Source organism: Sinocyclocheilus grahami, unplaced genomic scaffold (genome assembly GCF_001515645.1).
Source record: "Sinocyclocheilus grahami isolate Dianchi unplaced genomic scaffold, SAMN03320097.WGS_v1.1 scaffold654.1, whole genome shotgun sequence".
Taxonomy (NCBI): Eukaryota; Metazoa; Chordata; class Actinopteri; order Cypriniformes; family Cyprinidae; genus Sinocyclocheilus; species Sinocyclocheilus grahami.
This window is the reverse complement of record NW_015505833.1, coordinates 1,777,565-1,800,885: the sequence shown is the minus strand read 5'-3', so window position 1 is coordinate 1,800,885 and position 23,321 is coordinate 1,777,565. Positions and strand designations below refer to the sequence as shown.

At 41.3% G+C, this 23,321-nt stretch overlaps 1 protein-coding gene across 1 annotated transcript in view; it reads left to right on the top strand.

Moving 5' to 3' along the window:
• The window catches only part of cdkal1 (CDK5 regulatory subunit associated protein 1-like 1), a 237,792-nt gene that overhangs the window by 34,792 nt on the left and 179,679 nt on the right, over window positions 1-23,321 (top strand). The window contains exon 3 of the mRNA XM_016242314.1: window positions 18,152-18,236. Coding sequence (XP_016097800.1) covers window positions 18,152-18,236 — 85 coding nt within the window. The remainder of the gene's footprint in view (window positions 1-18,151; window positions 18,237-23,321) is intronic.

Genomic DNA, 23,321 nt, shown 5'->3' with positions numbered 1-23,321 from the left:
ACACAATTTTTCTTCCATGTATTAATTTCAACAGTAAACCTCAGTTGTTTGCCAAAAAAATAAAAGGGTTTAATTTTCATTTGATTTAAAATAAATGTTAAATGCCTTCATTTGATTTTCAGAAAAAGAAAAAAAAAGAAAGAAAGAAAAAGTTTGTAGGGCCCTGTTTTTCAAAATGTTGAAATTGAGACTTTTGGACTTATTTTTTCACTGAAATAAATGTTTTTGTAATTACACAGAGAGTAAAGTATCGAAAAAAGGTACCGTTGGCTACCGGCACCGAAATTCAGGTACTGATACTGGCACCATACCGGTTAAAATGTGAACGCTACCCAACCCTAACTGTGACCCAGTTTTGAGTAGCTACACAACGCCGTACACAAGCCGATGCTCTCAGACAGGTCCTCCTCCTGTGATAGATGAGCCCATCCCGCACCTGCTGGTAATATTATCACCCATAGGGAAAGATACTCCTTCCACTTTGTCAAAGCCACGATTTTGTGCCGTCGGTAAGCTGGACATCGGAGAGCATGCTGAGAATGCAGAGGTCTGTGGGGACGCATGATTTGCTGGTGTGTGTGTGTGAGGGTCTTCTCACTCAGGCCTGATGCTTTCTGTCCTACTAATAAAATCATCTTTCTGCTCTCCTGTCGACCCATGGGGAACAAACCAGGGCTTTTTCCAAGCTCCAGGGTACAGCGAGGTGAAAGCACCCAGAATGTGATGATAGAACCTGGAGATTAATTTCGCTCAGTCGGTCTTTCTTTTGAAGATCATTTACTTACAAACCCTCGTGACTGTGTTTTATCTGTGGAACACAGAATATTCTCTTTAGTGTTTTTACAATAATACAAATTATGACTGGGGCTTTTTTTGAGGAACAGACCAAATGTGAATAGCTATATCTGATTTGTGTATGATTGGTTATTTTCATATTTTCAGTGACAAATCCTTTAAATATAAAAAATGTACTTGCAGTCTGCAGGGCTGTACGTTAACTTTTTTTTCACATAGCACTGGTGCTACAGAGGTTGAAAGTTTTGTAGCACAGGCCAAAAAGTTGTAGCACAAGTATAAAATGTTGTGTGAACATTTGGGCGGCGTTATGCAAATCTTCCCACATAGTGATGTAGACATGTGGGGGCGTGTTAGAACGAGCCATTTTAGGTAGGTGTGGCTGACTCTTAACTTTTATAAAGAATATCTCTTTGGATTTGAGACTTGAGTCTTTGCAACTTTACAGATCTTCTTTATGCACCAAGAGCTTGTAACACTCCAAAGAGAAAGGAAAAATGAAATCGCATCACATGACCCCTTTAAAGAGATAGCAGCCAATAAATACCTGTTTCTGTCTGCTAATCAAATAACACCACAACTTTAACAAAGATTAACCTGTATTTAACTTGTGCAGCACTATTGTGATATTTTACACTTAATTATTATATTTCTGCACCTGAATTCTGTTAGTGACTTTATTTGTAACAGTTATGTTGTATTCATCAATGCTTGTAATTTGTGTAATTGTTTATAATATTGTAATTATTGTGAAATTGTTCTTGTTTTATTTCTAACTTATAGGGCCTTTCGCACCGCAGGAACCTTTTCATAGTACCAGAACTAATTGTGGAACTACCCACTTTTCGGTGTGTTCGCACCGCCGGAACTGGGTCTGATTTTAGTACCGGACTGCCTTTTTCGAGAACCAAATTAGCTCCTACTCCGGAGCAGGGTCTAACCAGCACAACTGGTACTAATTGTGACGTAAGTAGACACTGATTGGCCAAACGCGTACGAAAACGCCCTCACCCGCCATGATTTAAAACTCAGTGTAAACATACTGTAAGCATGTCAACTTATTTCGCAAGTATGGAGAACAGCGATAGATGGACGGACGCTGAAGTGCAGGCACTTGTAGCAAATGTAGCACTGCCAGTTGTCGTTGGAGATTCTTAGTCCTCCTTTCCGTTCTTTCAATCGTTTTACGTATTCGTCGACTTTCCATGTCCATTATTGTGAAACCCGCGAGACACAACAAAAACACAGCTCTGATCACAGCGTCCTCCATCCTCCTGTTGTTAATGTTGTTCTTCTTTGTTTCTGTTGTTGAACGCCGCGCACAAATGACGTCGCTGTCGACCGGCTTACGTCACTTCTTAGTACACACTCTCGGTGCGAATGCAACCCTTTAAATGGTACTGGGAAATAGTTCCCGCAAAATCATCCCAGTACTTTAGTACTGTACGTTTAGTTCTAGAACTAAAGCGGTGCGAAAGGGCCTTTTATTAGTTAAGATAGTAGTTTTTGCTGTGGTATAGAATTACTTTAAGTAAGCGTTCAGTAAATTTTATTAATTTTTTTGCTGATCCGAAAAATGGTCTGATCCGTGACTCAGAATCCGTAATATGATCCGAACCGTGCATTTTGTGATCCATTGCACCACTATGTACAATATAAATCTTTTAAATATTGAACACTTCAATCTCTGTTCATTGTATTTCAAGGAAAACAGAGAGCAGCTTTTTCGAAATCAAGATGTGAACAGCAGGAGGTTCAAGCAGACCTGAGGATTGATGGGCTAATTGTTTGTTTGGATGGTGTCCAGAATGGAAAGGTTAACTCTGGTAATTGACTCTGGCCACATTAAACCGAGTGCTTTGGCTCTGCTGAGATGATTGAAGACAATGGGGAGGGTCCTGACCTATGCTAATGGTGCTGTGCTGTCCCACCCCTGGCAATCCCAACACTGGTTAAATTAGACAACAGCTGGCGTCTTTATTAATTGCTTGGTCTGTTTGCTGAGCAAACTGACACGTGTACTTTTTATTCAAATATCCCCCTCTGTCTGAATAGGACCTGTCAGCACTTCACAAACAAAAAACATAATCGTATACGCAATGGCTTTGAAATGGCATGTATATATTTGCAGTAGCTGTTATTGTTCCCTGCCCTCAACAGCAGGTTTGTCACAATATCAAAGACGTGTGTGTGTGTGAGAGAGTGAGAGAGAGAAAGAGAGTGAAAGAGAGAGAGAGAGAGAGAGAGAGTGGACCCTGAAGTGCACAAAATGCACAAGTGCACAGCTTTCTGTGAGATGGTTTAGGGCTTGGAAATGGACTCGGAAAATCTCATTAACCTGATCTCAGTGAGTCTGTGAGATGAGCTCACTAGCGTGTGAATCGTGTGTGTGATGGTGACTGACAGCCGTGGGCAGATGTGTGCAGGCCTGCAGCGGTCACTGCCTGCTCCTGTATGTGGGCCAGCGCTTCAGCCCATCGGCAGTCATTACAGAGCTGCTGTCTCTCTGCCATGAGCAGCCCGGCTCCACACTACTGCATTTACTGCACCGAGATGTTCTTATGCAGTTATTTGAATGTTTGCTCAAAACGCTTGTTTGGACTTTTCCCATGTTTTGTGATTTTTACTTGGTAGATAGCTGGAAGATTAAAAAAAAAAAAAAACAGGTCAGATTTCTTCCTGGCAAATTTCTTTGTGTGCATTAGGGATGCCACAATTTTCAATATGATACCGTATTGTTTGGTACGGCATCCATGGTTCAGTATGCATTTTGTCAATTGCGTTTTTTCCCGGTTTTGCATTTAAATAATTTCTGTGCTTTTATTTCTGATTTGGCTCTGTGTGTGTGCCCTTGAGTCTATGCTGTTCAATGCATTGAATCAAATCTACCCACTGGCAGACGAGCCACGAGCACTTTTTAATATGTTCTACATTTCATGTATTTATGTAACACAAATTCTACATTAAAAAAATCATTTAGAATGAACAATAACTGCTGTACAAATAGTAAAAAAAAAGAAAGAAAAAAAAAACCATCTAGTCACAAGGTGCGTAGATGACCACTATCTTTCTTTCATCTCTTCTGATACATTTTCAGTCAAATCGTTTTCTGTGTGCTAGATCAGAGCTAGAGCCCTGCATTTCTACTCGGGCCCGATGGGCCCCGACTTTTTTACGCCCCTCGGGCTGGGCTTCGGGACAATTTTCACGTCATAGTTCAGACGCGGGCCGGGCCTCGGGCCTGTTTTAGGCTTCTCCTTATTTTTATATTTTAGACATCCATCAATTAGTGATGGAAAAAATTGCTGCGCTGGTGGAAACAACACGAGACCGTGCTGCCGTGACTGTCAAGAGCGGCTGGACGGTGTTTAGTGTCCCGCAGCAGCAGAGAGTGCGCCGTCAGCGCAGCTGAACAGTTCTGCGTTCAAATACACGCAATAGGCTTACGTTTGCCGCAAAGCATCGGCAAAAGTAATTACCATAAATGCATCAGGGGGAAACAGTAAGGAGATATTTTAATTATTTGCTAATAAACTAGTGTTTTCTGAGTCGGTGTCGCAAGGATGAAGTTGCCGATCCTGACTCGCCATCTCCTCATTAGATGCGCCTTTAGAGAGAAGTGCATCTTTACAGATTATTATCATAATGAAAGAGTTTTTGATTTTGTTTTATTTCGTTAAGTGGTAATTTAAAGCTTTCTATAGATATAGTATATTTATCATGTCTGTGAGGCATGTATTCGCTGAGTTTCAGTTCATATTTGTGAAGCGCTCCTGTTGAAGACCGAGACGGCAGAAAGTGCATTGTGTTTGATTATTTTATAAAAGCACAACATTTTGTTGATATTGTGAGTGCACACAAATAAAAGTAGACCCACTGAAACAAAATGCAAGTGATCACGCTGGCGTCTCTCTGTCCTGCAAAGCGCGCTTCGGCTTCCACTCGCCACACAAACTATTGGATACAGCGCACATTTATCTGGGTTTAACGTTTAAACATTGTTATATGCTTGAACTGTTTTATATCTCTAGATTTTATTTTAGTCAAGTCGTGATGATTTGAGAAGGCTAAATTGATCAAGCATATGCTCACTGTCTGCCGCTGGTCACTTGGTCGTTACTTTAAATGCATAACGATAATTAGGCTGTGTGAGTACTGCTCGTGTCTGAAAATAATATATGAAAAACTAAATTATTTTACATAAAAACATTAGGCTATAGCTTATGTATTTAGTACATTTTTAAATTAATGTAAAAACTAAAATGAATTGTAAAACTGAAAGTATTTTTTTTTAATTGTGTTCAGCACGGTGGGCCGCATTTGAATTTGTGACGGGCCGCGGGCTGAGAACCACTGAACTAGAGTTTCTGCAGGATGCAGGTTATATTTAATTATTCCTTATGGAGACTCGATAGCATGAGCAGAGGAATCACCGGAATCACACCATTCAGAGCTATGAGAAGAGTAGGAGAAAATACCATAAGAAGTGAATGCAGGCTGATGCAGTCAGAGCCAACATTTATTGATTTAATGACTTAAAACTCTTTAGTGATCTCGTTTTAGGCATCATTGAGCTGTTGAGAAATGGTTATTATGGCCTATTATGGTTTATGGGGTGGAGGATCCTCTGACCGCCTGACCCAGCACTTTTTCGCCACTTAATCCCATACGCCCTGGTGTGATTCTAAAATAAAGAAAAAGGCCTGACTGGTTTTAATATGCTGGCAGTATGAAGCGTTACGGTGCGGGACGTCCCAGAGCAGTTAGTGCAGTGAAGTGTGTCTGAAACGCTGCTCCGCTCTTCCCAAGGTCACAGAGGATTCGAGTGATCAGAGAGACGTGAAGAGGAGTGGAAAGCGAGTCGTGATGTGCCTCTATGATGTAGTGTCCCGTTTGTATTTCAGCTGGCTGTTTAGAGAAACTTTGTCTTAATCATGGAATGGATGAGCTGCGTCTCTGAGAGGCTCCTAGAGGAGATCCACTGGATCTTCAGAGTTTAAACGTGAGAGAAATGTTTTGACAGTGGTAATGCAGCATATGATCATATCATGATAAGCAGCAGCTGGAGGGAATATCAAAGATGAGCATGAAAGTAGGGCTGGATTATGGAAAAAATCATAATCACGATTATTTTGGCCAATATTGTAATCACGATTATTTAACACGATTATGTGGGGGCCATATGACCAAAACTTTGTATGAGTGATTTATTTAAAGATAGTGATGCATATCAAATATATATTTCCTGTAAATAAGGTTGCTATGACATCTACATTGTAGAGACCAGCGGAATTTCAAACAAACTGTAACGGGGCTGACGAGACGTGAGACGTGTGGATCCATCTGCAGGCTTTATTAAAGAGACGTAGTACACAGGCAGGGTCAAAACAATGGCAAACAGGTATATGGCGGACAAAACACAAGAAGAGTCCTAGGGGTAGCGTAGGTCCCCGATCAGCAGACAGAATCAAAGGGGCGAGACGAGAGGGAGAAATCCAAGGAAACAGGCAAAGATCAAAAACCGCAAAAATCGGCAAGGCAAGGCAAAACAAGGGAGACTCGGAAAGGGGTGCAGGCTAAACAATACTCAGCAGAGAAATGTGGTTAGAGTGGGTGTTATATAGTGAATGAGGTAATTAGAAACAGCTGTGTGCAATGAGTGCAATCAGGGCAGTGTGCAAATTGTGCAAAGAATGATGGGAAATGTAGTCCGGGGTGCTATGCAACAGTTTGTGTAGTGCGAGAGTCAATGAAATGGAAAGGGTGACCTCTGGTGGTGAATAAACAGAAGTCCATGGACTGAATTCGTGACAGAGCCCCCCCCCCAAGGAGTGGCTTCCAGACTCTCCAAACACTAAACGATCCAGGTGGGCGGTGGAGCGGAGGCGGAACAGGGGTTCGGCGAAGGTTTCTTCGACCCTGACATGACAGGTCGAATGTACGTTTCCAGGCGCCACCATCACACAAGGAGCTGAAGCGAGCACAAAAACCGCAAAAACAGGCAAGGCAAGGCTAAACAAGGGAGACTCGGAAAGGGGTGCAGGCTAAACAATACTCAGCAGAGAAATGTGGTTAGAGTGGGTGTTATATAGTGAATGAGGTAATTAGAAACAGCTGTGTGCAATGAGTGCAATCAGGGCAGTATGCAAATTGTGCAAAGAATGATGGGAAATGTAGTCCGGGGTGCTATGCAACAGTTTGTGTAGTGCGAGAGTCAATGAAATGGAAAGGGTGACCTCTGGTGGTGAATAAACAGAAGTCCATGGACTGAATTTGTGACACAAACAAAGTCCTCAAAATTATTACAAATAATTATACTGTCAGTAATAAAAAAGCAAAGGACAAATGCAATAGAATAAAAAGATACAAGTGAAACAAACTGTGCTTTAATATTTTTTTTATGCAAGTCTCAAGCAGTTTACAGCCTAGGCTACTACAGAAATAATAAACAAATGTAAAATTAAATAGCATAGTCTTCTCTGTAAGAATTAAACTGTTTTTGTTTCTTATTAAAGCTACAAAAGTCCTTTACTCAAGAGCAGTGTGTGATTTTTGAATTTGTCTTTTGTTGTTTGATGAATATGAAGCACACAGTCGCAGCAGGAATATTAGGCTGCTGTCACTTTAAGAGCCACACGGATCCAATTTACTGTTACACATGTATCTTCATTCTCTATTCTGTTAATTTATTACATGACCGATGAAGGTATACATGAATAATCACTAAGCGCCGCATTTTGACACATTTTTGCATGTATTTGACCGTTTAGGCGCGCACCTTGAACTAAAAGATGACTTTACAGTCCGTGTTCTGAGCGCATATATCTTCCTGAGCAGCAGCGCAAGTTCTCTTTCAAGCTTTTAAAAACATGAATAAATATACTTCTATAAATAAAGCACGTCCCATTTTGCAAAAGTCACGTTACCTGATTTTACTGATTTGCACGTGAAATTGAGCTTTTATGGAGGAACGAAAGCACAGCGCTGGAAAAGGGGCGGAATGGGGTGCAATAATCGTTTTATCTCGATTATTGTATTTTCATAATCGTTGGAGGCCAAAATTAAAATCGAAACTGTTTTTCGATGAATTGCACACCCTACACGAAAGGTTTATGAGTGTTGCAGAAATAGCCTTACTCGTGAGTTGCACTTACTCCATAACCATAGACTGTATAAAAACATGGACGTAGTGTCCGTGACGTCACCCGTAGGTTTCTGAAGAGCGTTTCTGAAGCTCAAAGTGGGTGGAGCGGGCCGTCGCCATCTTGGCAGCCACTGCGCGTCACTCCCGGATAATGGAAAATGGGCAAAGAGGCGGGAGCTGGTTGCTGAAACCACGCCCACCTAGCTCGACGGTGGTGACAGCAGCGGCAATCCACCTGTCACTCAAGTGGCCACGCCCTTAATTATGCAGCACTTTAAGGCTTAATATAATTTAAACGGGTGAGTTATAAAAAAAAATTCCCCCCCCCCCCCCCTCACAGTTGTCATGAAGGGCAAAATTAGCTATATAGACCAAAAGCACTTTTTGTACCAGGCTGTAAACACGTTTTTTTCTGCTGTAAAGTTGGGCATTTTAACATGGGGAGTCTATGGGACTGACTCTCTATTGCAGCCAGCCTCTAGCGGCCAGTCGATGAATTACAGTTTAAGTCACTTCCGTGTTTGCTTCACGAGAGAGAGCGGGAGGTTGCCGCTCGTCCATAACACAGATCATCTGCAGCAGGAAGAAATCAGAATTACTTTTAACCCAGCTATATTAGAGATTTCCTCACTAACAGATCTCTCATTCAATCGGTAGCAGGCATTCAGGCGATGACGCTTGTTCTTGGAAGCTGTGAAGTATAAATGCAACTTGTGTTGTGAAATGATCAGGGGCGCAATTCTGATCTGACAGGTGGGACGACCAAAACTGAGTGTTGGTTTAATAGTTTTAGAAATATTTTAATATGCAATGGATTATTAAAGTGGGGTCCAATGCTGTTTCATGCATGTTGAGTTGTTTACACTGTTAAAGTGTTGGATTCTCATGCTAAACATGGCCAAAGTTAAAAAAAAAACGATTTGGACGTATGACAGAATATTTCTGTGCGAAATACACACTTCCGGGTTTCTTACAAATTTCGGAAAGTTTTTTTCGAGCATGGCTCTTCATGACGTCATGAAGGGTGGAACTCCTTGTATGGGCATTTCTCGTGGAAGAGCACGCCCACACACACATCGACCAGAGCGAGAGCGAGATCGCACCCATCAACACGCTTCACTTGGCTTCACTGCATGGGACACGGGAAGAATGTCTCTAAAGAAGTGTGTTTTTGGCTGTAAGGCAAAGATAACCTTGTTCAGTTTCCCGAAGAACCCAGCGTTACGTGAACAGTGAACGTTTGTTGACGAACATTTAATAAACAAGGCCCAGTTCAACGCTGGATTTGCACATCGTTTGATACTGAAAGATGGAGAGGTCAAGCTATAAAAGATCCCGGTCATGATTCAGAACTGCAGATGATAAGTGAAACTGCATCAAATGTCTGTTTTGTTGTCAATCGGTGCGCGAGTGCCCGTCAATCTTTAGCTCCGCCCACGACACGCCTCCAGGAGCTCGAATCGTAAAGCTGTATCTTTCTTTTATAAATATGATAAACTAAAGAATTTTTGGGGATATGAAGGATGCAGTACTACTCTATAGGTACTCAAGATTACAATGAGATTGGGTGAAACTGTGTGTGTTATGCCCCCTTTAAAATAAAAAACACAAAGAATATACAATTTTCAAGAAATTGTTATTATTAACATAATTTAAGGAAAAAAATTAAAAATACTGTTTTCATTGTTTTTGACACCTGTAACCTTGCATTTTAATAAATTGTTATATAAAGAGTAAACCGTAATAAATAAACGACCATGATTGTGGTTATCAGTATTATCACGGTATTGTTAAAATGAGTTGGACATTTTCAAAAAGTACTCATACACACAATAAAATCATGAGTTTTATGTTGAAAACCAACAAACAACAAATAAAATTAGCTGCACAATGCACTTTTTGTTTGCAAAAATATTTGGACGAATTTAGCATTGCAAAGTCCTTATGCAAGGAGCAAGTCTGGGTACTTGCTCTGCCGCAGCAGATCTATTCCGCCAAGAACAAATACATTAACATTGTCATGTACATTACCTCAGAGAGTTGTCATGACAGAAATATAAGATAAAGATAAATTCAACCAGGATTTCTTGAAGAAAAGACAATGAAAGTACTTAAAACATAGAAGGTCTACTTTTGTTTTCTTCCTTTAATTTTTTTATTTTTTGTGTGTGTTATGGTTAGCTGTTGTGTCATTATTTGTTGGGCAATTATATGTGAGCGAACAGGTGTTTGTTTATCTGTTGTAAGGTTTTAATATATTTAAGAAAAAAAAATCTAATCAATAAACTTAAAGAATTTCATAAAACTCGACACACAGACACACACTCACACAGACACAGACAGACACACACACACACACAGACAGACAGACGGACACACACACACACACACAGACAGACACTCACACAGACACACACTCACACAGACACACAGACACACACTCACACAGACACACACTCACACAGACTCACTCTCACACAGACTCACTCTCACAGACACACTCACACACACACACACACACACACACACACACACACACACACACTCTCACTCACAGACACTCTCACACAGGCTCCCTCTCACAGACACACTCACACACACACACACACACACACACACACACACACACACACTCTCACTCACAGACAGACAGACAGACAGACACATACACACAGACTCACTCACAGACAGACAGACGCACGCATGCAGACAGACAGACAGACAGACGCACACACACACACACACACACACACAGAGACACACAGACACTCACACAGAGACACACATACAGACACACGTACACACACAGAGACACACATACACAGACAGACAGACCGACAGAGACACACACTCACACAGACTCACTCTCACACAGACTCACTCTCACAGACACACTCACACACACACACACACACACACACACACACACACACACACACTCTCACTCACAGACAGACAGACAGACAGACACATACACACAGACTCACTCACAGACAGACAGACGCACGCATGCAGACAGACAGACAGACAGACGCACACACACACACACACACACACACAGAGACACACAGACACTCACACAGAGACACACATACAGACACACGTACACACACAGAGACACACATACACAGACAGACAGACCGACAGAGACACACACTCACACAGAGACACACACACATACACACACACACACAGATTGACAGACAGACACACACGCACACACACACAGATTGACAGACAGACACTCACATGTTTTCACTTAAATTTGGTTTTACAGCACGTCACAGATTCATGAGGATCTTGATTTGATTCTTATCTAGATTTATTTGGATATATATCAGGAACAGTATATAATCTATATAGGGGACCTTGTCAGTGGGTACATTACTATAACATTAAAGGTTAACAAGTAACTACAGTCCAAACTATGAAAATCAGTTGGTACTTAGAATAATTTAGCTGTTTTTGTCCATATTATGAAAATTAATGCGACCCAATATTGCCAACCCCCGAAAAAGACATAAAAGGAAGTGTGTAATGAATCCTGTGACTTGAGTGATGTTTTCAAAACCTTCTAATGTGGCACAATCACTTGTTTGATGAACAGATTGAGATTTAAGTCTTTATTCACCGTAGGCAGATGCAGAAACCATTTGATCATTTGATTTAGTCTGCGTGTGCCTATGTCAATCAGTGTTTGGATTTGATTTGAGAGGGAATAAAGGTTTAACTCTGTTCATCATTCAAAGTGATTGTGTCACTTCCAAAGACAGAACGTTACTGTAATATCGAGACCAGATCAAATTTCCCCCAGCCAGTCCTTTTCATCAATCTCTTACCTGTCCACCTTACTTTAATATGTGTGGGAGACCAGAGCGTGGGTTTATGGGTAACGCCGTCTGGGACCAGCGCCTTATATGTGTGCGTCCCACCTTATGTGACTGATTTATGCAGGATGTTTTCCAGGACCCCCGCAGCACTATATCACATAAACAAATTGAAACTGTGTACGGGTCGAGTGGAGCTCAGGCACGGGTGCAGAGACACCTGGGGAGCAATAGAGGAAGAGGACTTGCAAATCAACGGCGGACAAAGAGCATTCATAACACACAACTTTAATCTGATTTTATGATTAGCTGTAAATTATGGCTGATGGCTGCCGCTGGCCTCTTCTAGAATTCATGAATGTTAAAAGGGAAGGCTGATGTGCTGCTTGTGGAGACGCTGATCTGGGCTTTGTCTCTCCTCTGGATGACCTCAGGATTCAGGAGAGCCGGCGCTCATACAGACACCTGGTGTTTCATGATGCCCATCGCTCTCCTGCCAGTATGATATTTGGAACAGTTGCCTTCCTGAAAGAATTATGGCTCCACTGCAGCTCTGGTGTTCATTCTACAGGCGTGTGGTTTCAGAGCAGTTCAAAATCATTGCATACCGCACAGTTAAGCCAAGTTACTGCTTATCATGCACTGTTGCGGAATTATGATGATTGTTAATTTTATGGTGTTTCTATCATAAGATGATGGTTATATGCTTCCTGCGATGTAAGGAAGCATGTTTTATTTCTTTCATATTTTTGAATGAGCAGCTTTAGGTAAAAACTCAAAATACATTTCAAAATAAGAGTCCTGGCATATTTTGGGGTTGTTTACAATTCAGTTGGTACAATAATCTGTCATTCTGTAAACATTGTTATTGTATCAGTTGACCTCTATTTAATATGTATTGATATTTTTATACATATACTCAAAATATGTTTTATTCAATGTTGACGTGTATTAAATACACTTAAAATTAACTATTTCTATAATTTTTAAATATTTTTAACCCGTTTCTAGCCATGGAAATAGCTGTGTGTAGCCTATGTTAAATTACGAGTCTACAAACATTGTGAAGTTGAGGGAGCGGACGCTGTCTTGATCTGTACTCTGTTCATCTTTTCTAGTTCACGACTCAGACTCTAAACTGCGCTGTGTTTCTCTCCAGCTGTCTGACTCTGTCTCTTGCTGCCGCTCAGAGGTGCTTTAGACAGCTGCAGATCTGCTTTCTGTCGTTGTAAGATCCAGCCTCACTTCTTAACCTCCTAATGCTGTTTGGCATCACAAATAACCAGATCAGTATAATGGGTACTGCTGCTGTGGGTCATGGTGTCTCTCTGGTCTGGCTTTAGTGTTCAGCGGGACCTCCAGACGCCCCTCACACCTGCTGCCATCCACTTTGCCTTTTCTGCTTAAGAACATCAGCTTCACTGATTCAGAGCATCTCTAACACTCGACGGCACACGGAGGATTCCTCTCTTCCCTCGGGCTCCACGTTTAACAAGTGTGGCCTGTGCAGTCATTTGCAGATGGAAACTGGGGCGAGCGCTGCAAACGGAGGAGCTCCTCTTTCACTTGGCTAGTGTGGAGCTTCAGTTCCGGTTGGCCAGCGTTTATCTGTGTGTGTCCACATGCAGCAGCTGCTCCTGTTATCATGCGTGTGTGTGTGTGTGTGTGCGAGAGAGAGACCCTCATTGTGATGGGTTAGGGATGGATCTTGACACAGACTCCATCAGCATCCGTGATGCGTGCAGATGTGTATTGTTCAGTCATCCACTCTTTCTTGCACCTGTGCATGGGCTGATGTGTGCTCCTGTACATGCTTCTGCTCTCAAACACACACACACTGAAACATGATTGGAGTGTCAGTACGACTCACAGCTGTAATAAGCCACTTGTCTAGGGTTGTGTTACAGTCATTTCATTTTACAGTCACTTTTTATATGCAGCTTACATGTTACGATTATCATGACAGCAGTTGTGTTTTTATAAAGACCCGGTGCTCTCCTGTTTGGGTCATACTGTTCTCTCCAGAAGTTAAAAGCAAAAGAACAATATGCAGCTCACTGGTCATAAATAACCTTCGGAATATGAGTGTGGCTTTATGTGTGACGGTAGAAATCCTGGCTCAGCCTCCTGTGTCCCTTCACCTCCGAGCTTCTCTCTCTCTCTCTGTCTCGCTCTCTCACTCTGTCTCTCTCACTCTGTCTCTCTCTCTCGCTCTCACAGGAAGAAGGGGAAGAATAGATTAATTTCACTCCTTAAGATGAGATTGTAAATGTCTCTTTTTCACTTCTGTGGATTCAGTTCTTGTGATTTAGGGCTTTGTAGTGTAGGGCGTCTTCATAACTAGATTATAACTTCAGACTGCAGACACAACATTCAGAGATAGAAGGCTAGTTTCACCTGCTAGTTGCATGTGTTTTTGGCAGTTTTTCTGTGGACATGAGGAGCATTTTTGTCTCTGCCCCTCACAACCATATAAGTCTGTGGAGAGTTTGACACTGGCTAATATTTTTGTCCAACGTCTGATTGGAATTTCAAATCGGAATTCTGATCTATCTTGTGGGACTGAATGATTGAGACGTGACCCTCAGGAAGCACACTTGCCCTCAGCTTCTGGCTTTATAAGACACTCCTGATAGAAGCCAAGAATCGCAGGACGGATGTAATCAACCTTCTCTCTGAATGCATCAAGGTTTGGCTTCAGGAATGAAACATCTTTACAGCAGAATGAGCTGAATGAAGGGCTGAGCTGTGCAGTGTGTGATGCTGACACAGCGCTCTGTTTGAGTGTGTTTTGGCCGTTGGTGGTGGAACATCTTTTGTGACTCCGATAAGGACGGTTGCAGTTCATTCAACCGTAGACAGATTTTTCCCAAAACAGCCTCTGCAATTGTTTGAGCTCCAGCCTACAGGCAAATATATGCAAATGACTTCTGGAGAACGTGAGCAGCTGTGTGTGTGTGTGTGTGTGTGTGTGTGTGTGTGTGAGAGAGTGTTTGGGTGGGAGTGTTTGAGTTTGTGTGTGTGTGTGTGTGTGTGAGCTTGTGTTTGAGTGTGTGTGCTTGTGAGTGTGTGTGTGTGTCTGAGCGTGTGCTTGTGAGTGTGTGTGTGTGTGTTTGTGAGTGTGTGTGTGTGTGTGTTTAAACACTGCACAGAAAGTCACGCTTGTGTTGTCAGTGATTCTGGCACATTTCTCAGTGGGAATTGACTCCTGTCCCTTTGTAATTCTGGTTAATTATGAATCCTGTTGTACTTGAGGCTCGTGTTTAATTTTACTATGCAAATATTTTCCCTAAGTGTCCGTTGAGCGGCTCCAGGTCTCTTCAGGTTATGTGAGTGGATGGTTCCGGCTCCTGCGAACGCAGATCAGTGTTTGGTGTTCATGAAGCACTGATTTATTCCTGCTCCAGCATTCATTCAGGTAATTGTGAAGACCAAGATCAGGTGCGTTTTGGACACTTCTTGTTCTCCTCATGTCTCCATTCTGTTTGTTCATCCCTTACTTTCTGCTGTCCAGATTTACAGCTGTGTTCCCTGAAGGGCCCAAAGAGGTTCAAATAGTGATTTTGACACAATTAATGGATAAGCACATATAAACCTGTCATGTTTGGATCTCCACAGCCCGTCTGCGTTCACATTCACTGCATGCAAAAGAGACGCATCTTCTTTTATACGATTTGAACAATCTGAGGATGAATAAGTCCTTTATTCCTTTAAAGGTACACAGTTATTAGTAACTCGTAACTGATGATGGTCCTGCAGCGAGTGTCTGAAGCTCATCCAGTGTCCGGCTGCGTTCAGAGCTGTACTGAAATCATGTGAAAACCACGTGTCAAACAGATCAAACACATTTTGAAAAGGATCGTATGATCATGGAAACCCTGTCTTCACCCTTCTTTAGTTGTACTCTGCAGTGTTTCATCAGGTCGTTTCTGTTGTTGTTTGTGTCGTGTGAAGCATGCCTGTAATGCAGCATTATATCATGTTATGACTCTTATTAGAGTTGGGCTTAAGGGGTCAATCAGTGATTCCCTGTTCTCTGACTCACACAGACTGACTCTGATTTACTACAATGACTTGATTTTAAGTCTCTTATCAGTAATGACAAGAGCTGGATTGAGTCGTTGGAACATATGTGCATGATTTACATTACAAATATAAATATGAGCATAAATCTAGAAGAAAATAGGTAATGATGCACAGTACCAGTTTGCTTCTCTGTAGAAAGACTGATTATTATTGAAGGTATTTAACTATAGTGAAGCTGTTTTCCTGCTCTGTAGATCATTTACTGTAAATATATAAATATTATTGTGTATAGTATAAGCCACAGTATTGTTTTATGAGTATGTGAGTAATTAGTGCTAGTGGCAGGAATATTAAAGGGGTCATATGATGCGACTGAAATTGTTCCTTTCTCTTTGGAGTGTTACAAGCTCTTGTTGGGTTCTATCACTGACAAAAAATATGTTGTCTTACATTAAAATAGACAAATTTAATTAGCCTGTTCTATTTATGTTTGTATGTGAACTCGAAATCAACCCCAACTTTGCTTTAAAAAGCACCACAAGATCTCCTAACCGAAGATCACATGATCACTAACGGAAATCACACTGTGTGTGTATATATATATATATATATATATATATATATATATAAGTGATTTATTATTATTATTATTATTATTATTTCTATTATTAGGGCTTCATGTTAATGTTAATTTAATGTTTATGCTAAAAAAAGTGCATATAGCTGTTAATTGTATTTGTTGTTTGTTGATTTTCAAATATAAAACTTATTGAAATGTTTTCAGTGTGAATCAGTTCTTTTTGAACGTTTTCATCTAATTTTAACAAAACCGTGATAATATTGATAATCGTGATAACTTTGGTCACTATAATCGTGATATGACATTTTCATACCGTTACATCCCTATCTCAAATCCAAAGAGATATTTTTTATAAAAGTTAAGAGTCAACCACGCCTACCTAAAACGGCTCGTTCTAACACGCGGAATGTGTTAATATATGGAAATATTAGCATAACGCCGCCCAAATGTGCACGCAAAGAAAGGCGGCGTGGTTTCAGGAACAGCAGTAGTGTTGAAGCAGCATGTCAGGGAGACGCTGTGTTTCAGTGCGAAAGCAAAAGCACTTTATTTGGTCTTCCGGAAGTAAATGCAATTAGGAGTCATTGGTAAAGATTTATTTACAACAGAACAGCACAACCCAGATGTTCGAATTTGTGCAACGCATTTTATGGACGACAGTTTTTTGAACCTAGAAGAGTACAAGGCTGGCTGTGCACAAAGGCTATTTCTAAAAAAAAAAAAAAAAGTGTAAATTCTGACTTTGCTATGACAATCTGGCGCTTCTGAATCAGCGACTGTATGTTTTGTTGTTAGTTTAAGTATTTGCTATTGACTGTTCAAATGCGGAGTTTTGCACAGCGTGGAGTAACGCGTCGTGTGTGTGTGTGTGTGTGTGAGAGAGAGTGTGTGTACAGGTATATATGGTTTGAGGGCACAGATGTGTATAATGACATGGGTACTACAACGTAAACATGGTTTATGAGGACACTTCCTGTGTCCCCGTAAAACAAAAGGCTTAAAAAACATACAAAACGGTGTTTTAATGAAATTCAAAAATTGCCAGCAGTTTCCTGTGAGGGGTAGGTTTAGGGGTAGGGTTGGTGTAGGGCAATAGAATATATGGTCTGTACAGTATAAAAACCATTACGCCTATGGAGAGTCCCCATAAACCACAAGAGTGTGAGAGTGTGAGTGTGAGTGTGTGCGTGTTTGTGTGAGTGAGAGAGAGAGAGTGTGTGAGTGTGTGTGTGTGAGAGTGTTTGTGAGTGAGAGTGTGTGTGAGAGTGTTGGGGAACAGGGTCACATCACAGGAGAGTGAACTGCCTGTCAGAAATCATAGCACGTCAGCTGTCTTAACCGTGGCTTGTGTACAGCTTCATCACTGTGTCTGTCATGCGACTCTGTTGCCCTTTCAGGCTTGAACTGATGGTAAAACTAACAACATTATTAACTATCTTGATATTTACTTTGAAAGATGAAGCTGGTGATTATGGTAAGGGGCGTTACATTTCCGACGCGTGCTTGTGGTGTTCGGCCAATCACAATGCACTGGGTCAACTGGCCAATCAGAGCAGACTGTGCTTGTCAAAGGAGGGGCTTTGTAGAAAACGAAGCGTTTGAGAGAGGCGGGGCATAGAGGACCTACAATAATGTACAGTATTTGAAAAATAATGTTTTTTGAACATTAAAGCATGTCAACATATTCTGTTACACCAAATACACAAAATAATGATCTTTAAAATAGCATCATATGACCCCTTTAATATGTTTTGCTCCTGTCTGTCTCTGTTTCTCCAGAGAACCCGTCTGACGCTGATCTGTGGCTGCTGAACAGTTGCACAGTCAAAAACCCTGCAGAAGATCACTTCAGGAACTCCATCAAGTACGTCTCTGTGACACTCACTCTGCATGCCTCTATATATTTATGCTCGGCAACCACAACTGTTTCTGAGGAGCTACATTGTTTGGTGGAAGAATACTGTGTTTATTAATATCATTACACTTTATTTGCTCTGCTTTATTTTGTGAAACCTTACTACGTATATGGAATAACCGTTTTATAATCTTATTGCTTTATTTTACTATTGGAACTGTGTGTGTGTGTGTGTGTGAGAGAGAGAGAGAGAGAGAGTGTGTGTGTGTGTGTGTGTTTATTTTATGCTCTGAGTTCATCATTGTTAGATTAGCAACATGCTAATGCCAGTCCTTATGAAGCACCACTGTGAGTCGAAGGGTTTTATGTGCTGTGTGCAGTTGCTCCAGATCAGTCCCTTATGAGGTTCCTCTCAGCCGTGATGTTGCTCATGTAGATGGATCAGTGTGTTGAGGCTTCAGTTGAGGCTCATGTTCCTGTTTACATTCAGCAGCACTTCCTGTCAGAGTGTGACCTTTGACCCTCGTCTTGACCAGCGGGTTGAGGGCGACTCGGGCACATGCTCGGCTGAGAGCAGGGCATTCTGGGATTAAGGTGTGGGTTTCTGTCTCACCATGGACCTTTTTCACATTTCCAGGTCTCTCAGCAGCAGAAGTCGTTATAGTTGGGTAAACTTCTATAAGAGACTACCACAAATATATATTTTTTGCATTCCCATTTGCTCAAATAGTAAAAGAAAAATCTCCGTGATAGTGTTTTCTTGACCTTCAAAAAAAAAGGAAAAAAATAGAGAGACTGAGAATGGCAGTCAGTAGAGAACGAGGTCACTCGAGGTCACTCCCACAGACGCCGTGTTAGAAACTCCTGCGCATTAGCGTTAACTATTTTTTTGTAATGTGATGCAAAGTTAATATAATACAAGGTATAGTGTTATAAATGTACATATATTTAAAAAAATAAAATACAAAAACTTTGGAGGATTTATGATGCTGATGACCGTTGAAACACGTCAGCACAGTCTTGTGAAAATGGTGCATTGAATTCGACTCGGTTATTAGTGCCCTTAAAAAGAGCTTTAACCATTCGTCAGGGCACGCAAGCGCTCACTAGTACTGTAGCATCCCTCCTGCATGCTCTAGTGTTCATAGAGACACTGTTTCACACTAACCGCTCAGGTTTGAGCCTGTCAGAATCCGCTTCTTTGACCATTTATTCCTTAGCTAAAGATGCGCCCTACACGGACGTCATTACAGCTGCTGACGGGAGCGCCACCCTTCAGACTGTCCCGTCTCAGATGTGCTCCAGCCGATCTCGGAGCTGATGTTTGTGGCTGTCAGACATGAGAGAGATGTTCAGCGCTTCCGTAGGAATTGAGATGCAGCTGAAAACCCTTCAGATTAAAGAAATCAATCAATCAGGAAGTGGCTATCAAATCCTCAGATGTAGCATTTTCTCATTTGCAAGGTTCGTTGGGGAATGCACCACAATCGTTAATTCCTGCTATTGTCTTTGTCGTCACTTGAGAAATACAAATTCACTTAAAAACTAAAAGCTCAAATTCGCCTTAATTGTAATGAATATGCAAATATTATTGAAATTAGTCAGGGATGAATGAGGCCTTTTGAAAACCACAATTCTGTAGAAAAAAATGGATGAGTGGATTTCCATAAGAGAGGGAGATTTGAGAGCCATTGCTGTGATGCAAATGCAATTACTGCTGCATTGAGCTGCGCGTCTGACTCCAGCTCCTGCTGCCGGGCTCCTACATGTCATTTACATATTGAATTTGTGCGAATCCTAGCCAATACACCACATGCTCACACACACATTCACTGACAGACACACACACACACTCACACACACACTCACTGACAGACACACACACACACACACACTCACACTCACTCACACACACACCCACTGACAGACACACACTCACACACATTCACTGACAGACACACACACACACACACACACACTCACTGACAGACACACTGACAGACACACACACACACACACACACACTCACTGACAGACACACTGACACACACACACACACACACACACACACTCACTGACAGACACACACACTCACTGACAGACAGACACACACACACTCACTGACAGACAGACACACACACACACACACTCACTGACAGACACACACGCTCACACGCACACATTCACACACACACACACGCTCACACAAACATTCACTGACACACACACACACACACACACACGGTTCATATCAGCATCTGTGGGCTCGGAGGCAAACACAAGCGTTACCGCTGAGTAAACGCAAATCATTTACTAAGACCAAACAAAAATGGCAGCTAGTGCTGTGAAAGGAGCAGCCATGCCAATCATCGCACACAAAAGAACAGACGTGCACGTTGTGAACACGTGCATCGCACTGAAACAGCCTCAAATAATGAGTTTTCTGTGTGCATACATAAACATTTCTCTCTCTTTCTCTCACGTTGTTATTGCATTAAACAAAGTAACACTCATCAGCTTCGTCTGCCAGGATGAGCTTCACTGAAACCAATACATGAATGATTCCTCAGATCGTGTGTGTTGTGTAGAGTGATCCGATGTGATCAGACACATCAGTTTTATCTGCTGCACCAGAAAACAGGCACATGGACACTGATGAGGTCCTCGTTGTGTGGAATCTTAGCCGTATCTGTCCTGTTAAATCAAGACATGTATGGAAGGTGTGGAATGGGCCACACTGGACTGACAGATGGACATTTACTGAAGGATGAAGAAGCACCAACAGGTCAATATGTAGCTGTCCATAAATCATGATTTTGGTCTGCCAAATATTTGTTATGAGACTATTTTTATCAGGACACACTTTTAAGGGATTATTTTGTAAGATGGACACAAAACCTTTTACAATTTTATCACAAGTACATTTGAAGAAAATTTTATAGAATTGTGCACACAATCTTGCCTTTTTTTGTCTAAGTAGAATTGTATGAAAACCGTTTGTTTGTCATATTGTATTTATTATATAATGTTGTTGAATGTTTAATCTCTATCTGCCGTGTTGTGGGTAGTGAAGCTGATGTGGCAATACATTTAAATACAGCAATAAATACAACAGCTCTCCTCTCTAGACTTCAGCCAAACTCCCTAGCAACAGCATAGCAACACATTTAACCCATTTAATCCCACATTTTTCTCAGACATGAAAATATCAAAATGATGTGTCATTAGTAACCCCTTGAAATAATCAATTATTTTTGTCATTTTTATTGAAAAGTGTGTGTTTTATGGTTGGTCACAGTTGTGACCGGTGGGATAATGTCTATACTGAAATTAAATTATTTCTGCAGTCATCAAAATTATGATTTATCTCGGCCTAGTTATTAACGCATTTTAAACTGTTTCATAACATTCTATGTTTACTATTATACATAAAAATCCCTTATACTATACTGAGATAAAAAAAAACAGAAATAGTTATTAGAGAGAAAAAGAACTCGCAGCTATCAGGAATCACACACACTGGTCGTGTCCCGTTCAGTTCAAGCGGCAGCCTAAAACAGATAGTTTAATCACCAAACGGGCAAAAGTTCACTTCAAGATTGATCATAGTACACGGCGTATATGAGTTTGAAGTTCGGTGTTTAAAAAACCCAGAGCAAAACAGAAAGAGAGAGCGCAATCTATATTACAGTTCTCTATATGAATCATACAGACTTTATTAGAGCCACAGAAAGACAAACATTTAGCTGAAAAAATTACAGTACAATCTTCCAGCCTAGGGTGAAGTCATTATGTACAGTAACAATGATTTAGGACAAATAAAATGTAATTTAATGTAAAACTGTGAATGGCAGGATTTCTGTCGCTGAATGAACACATCACTGTTTTCTCACGTCACTGGTTTTAAATCTGCAACTTCACTGGCTAACAAATGCATTAATGTGAGCAGCTGGATATAAACTAATGCAAATAGATGGTAACAATCATGACATTAAAGTCCGCGTGAACCGGAAGTTGCTGCCGACTTTATTTCGGTGTAGTGACGTATTTCCAGCTGAAACGGAATATTGAACAGAGGGCGTGATTTTATGTTTGCGCTCCTCCTCTCTGTCTCTCACTCATAGCAATCTAACGGTTAGAGGGGTGTGTTTAAGCATATTCTGCCCAAGCCGTCAAACTGACGTCATCAGAGAAGGAATGCCATTCCAGAGCGGAAGTATTGTTCAGATTTTGATTAAAGATTACGAAGACACACAATTTTTTTCAGCACATTAACTTGCACGGATTCATTGTTCACATCATTACTAGCAATGTGCGCTAGTAAAGTAAATAAAGTCTTTAAGGCTTTAAGCATTTGGGTCAGACTCGCGTGTGTTTTGGTCACACTGTTTTAACCATTTGAGGTGCTGCTAATGTTCGCGTCCTCTCGGCATTGACCGCTAACATACTGCTGTTCTTTCTCCACTAATGCAGCATCTAGTCAACAAATTAATTACTTTATAATGCCATGAAAACATGCACTACAATATAATGTGTGTACACCATTTCGTTGTCTGTTTTAAATCCGCATCTGCAGTGACACGTGTCAAAACAAACAGCAGTGCTGTCCGTGATTCTTCTCTAGAGGGCGCTCTCATGCTGTATAATGACAGCGGCGCTTCAGCCACTCCAGCAATGCACACCGCCTGGAAAAAATTACTCTTTATGGTCACTATTGTGACTGAAGGGTTTTAACTGGTTTAAACTTCACCCACTCAGGACACCTTAGCAACCTTATTTCACCCCGGCAACAGCCCACAGCACCGACCGTAGTGTTGACATGTTTTCATAGACATTTGTGATGGATTTAATTTCTGCAGAAGTTGTCTTGTGAGCTGAGGTAAGTTGATCATGAACAGTATGAGCAGAAGTTCATTATGACGAGCTCTGTTGACAGTGTTCAGTGTCGTTCACTGTAGTCGGTATGTGTGGCGGCTCCTGACACGACATGACCGCCACTAACCAGAGAAACAGAGGGTAAAGATGAGGGACTGAAGGGAGATGAAGAGACATGAAGGCAGCTGCTGAGGTGAAAGAGGAGCGTACGGCTCAAAG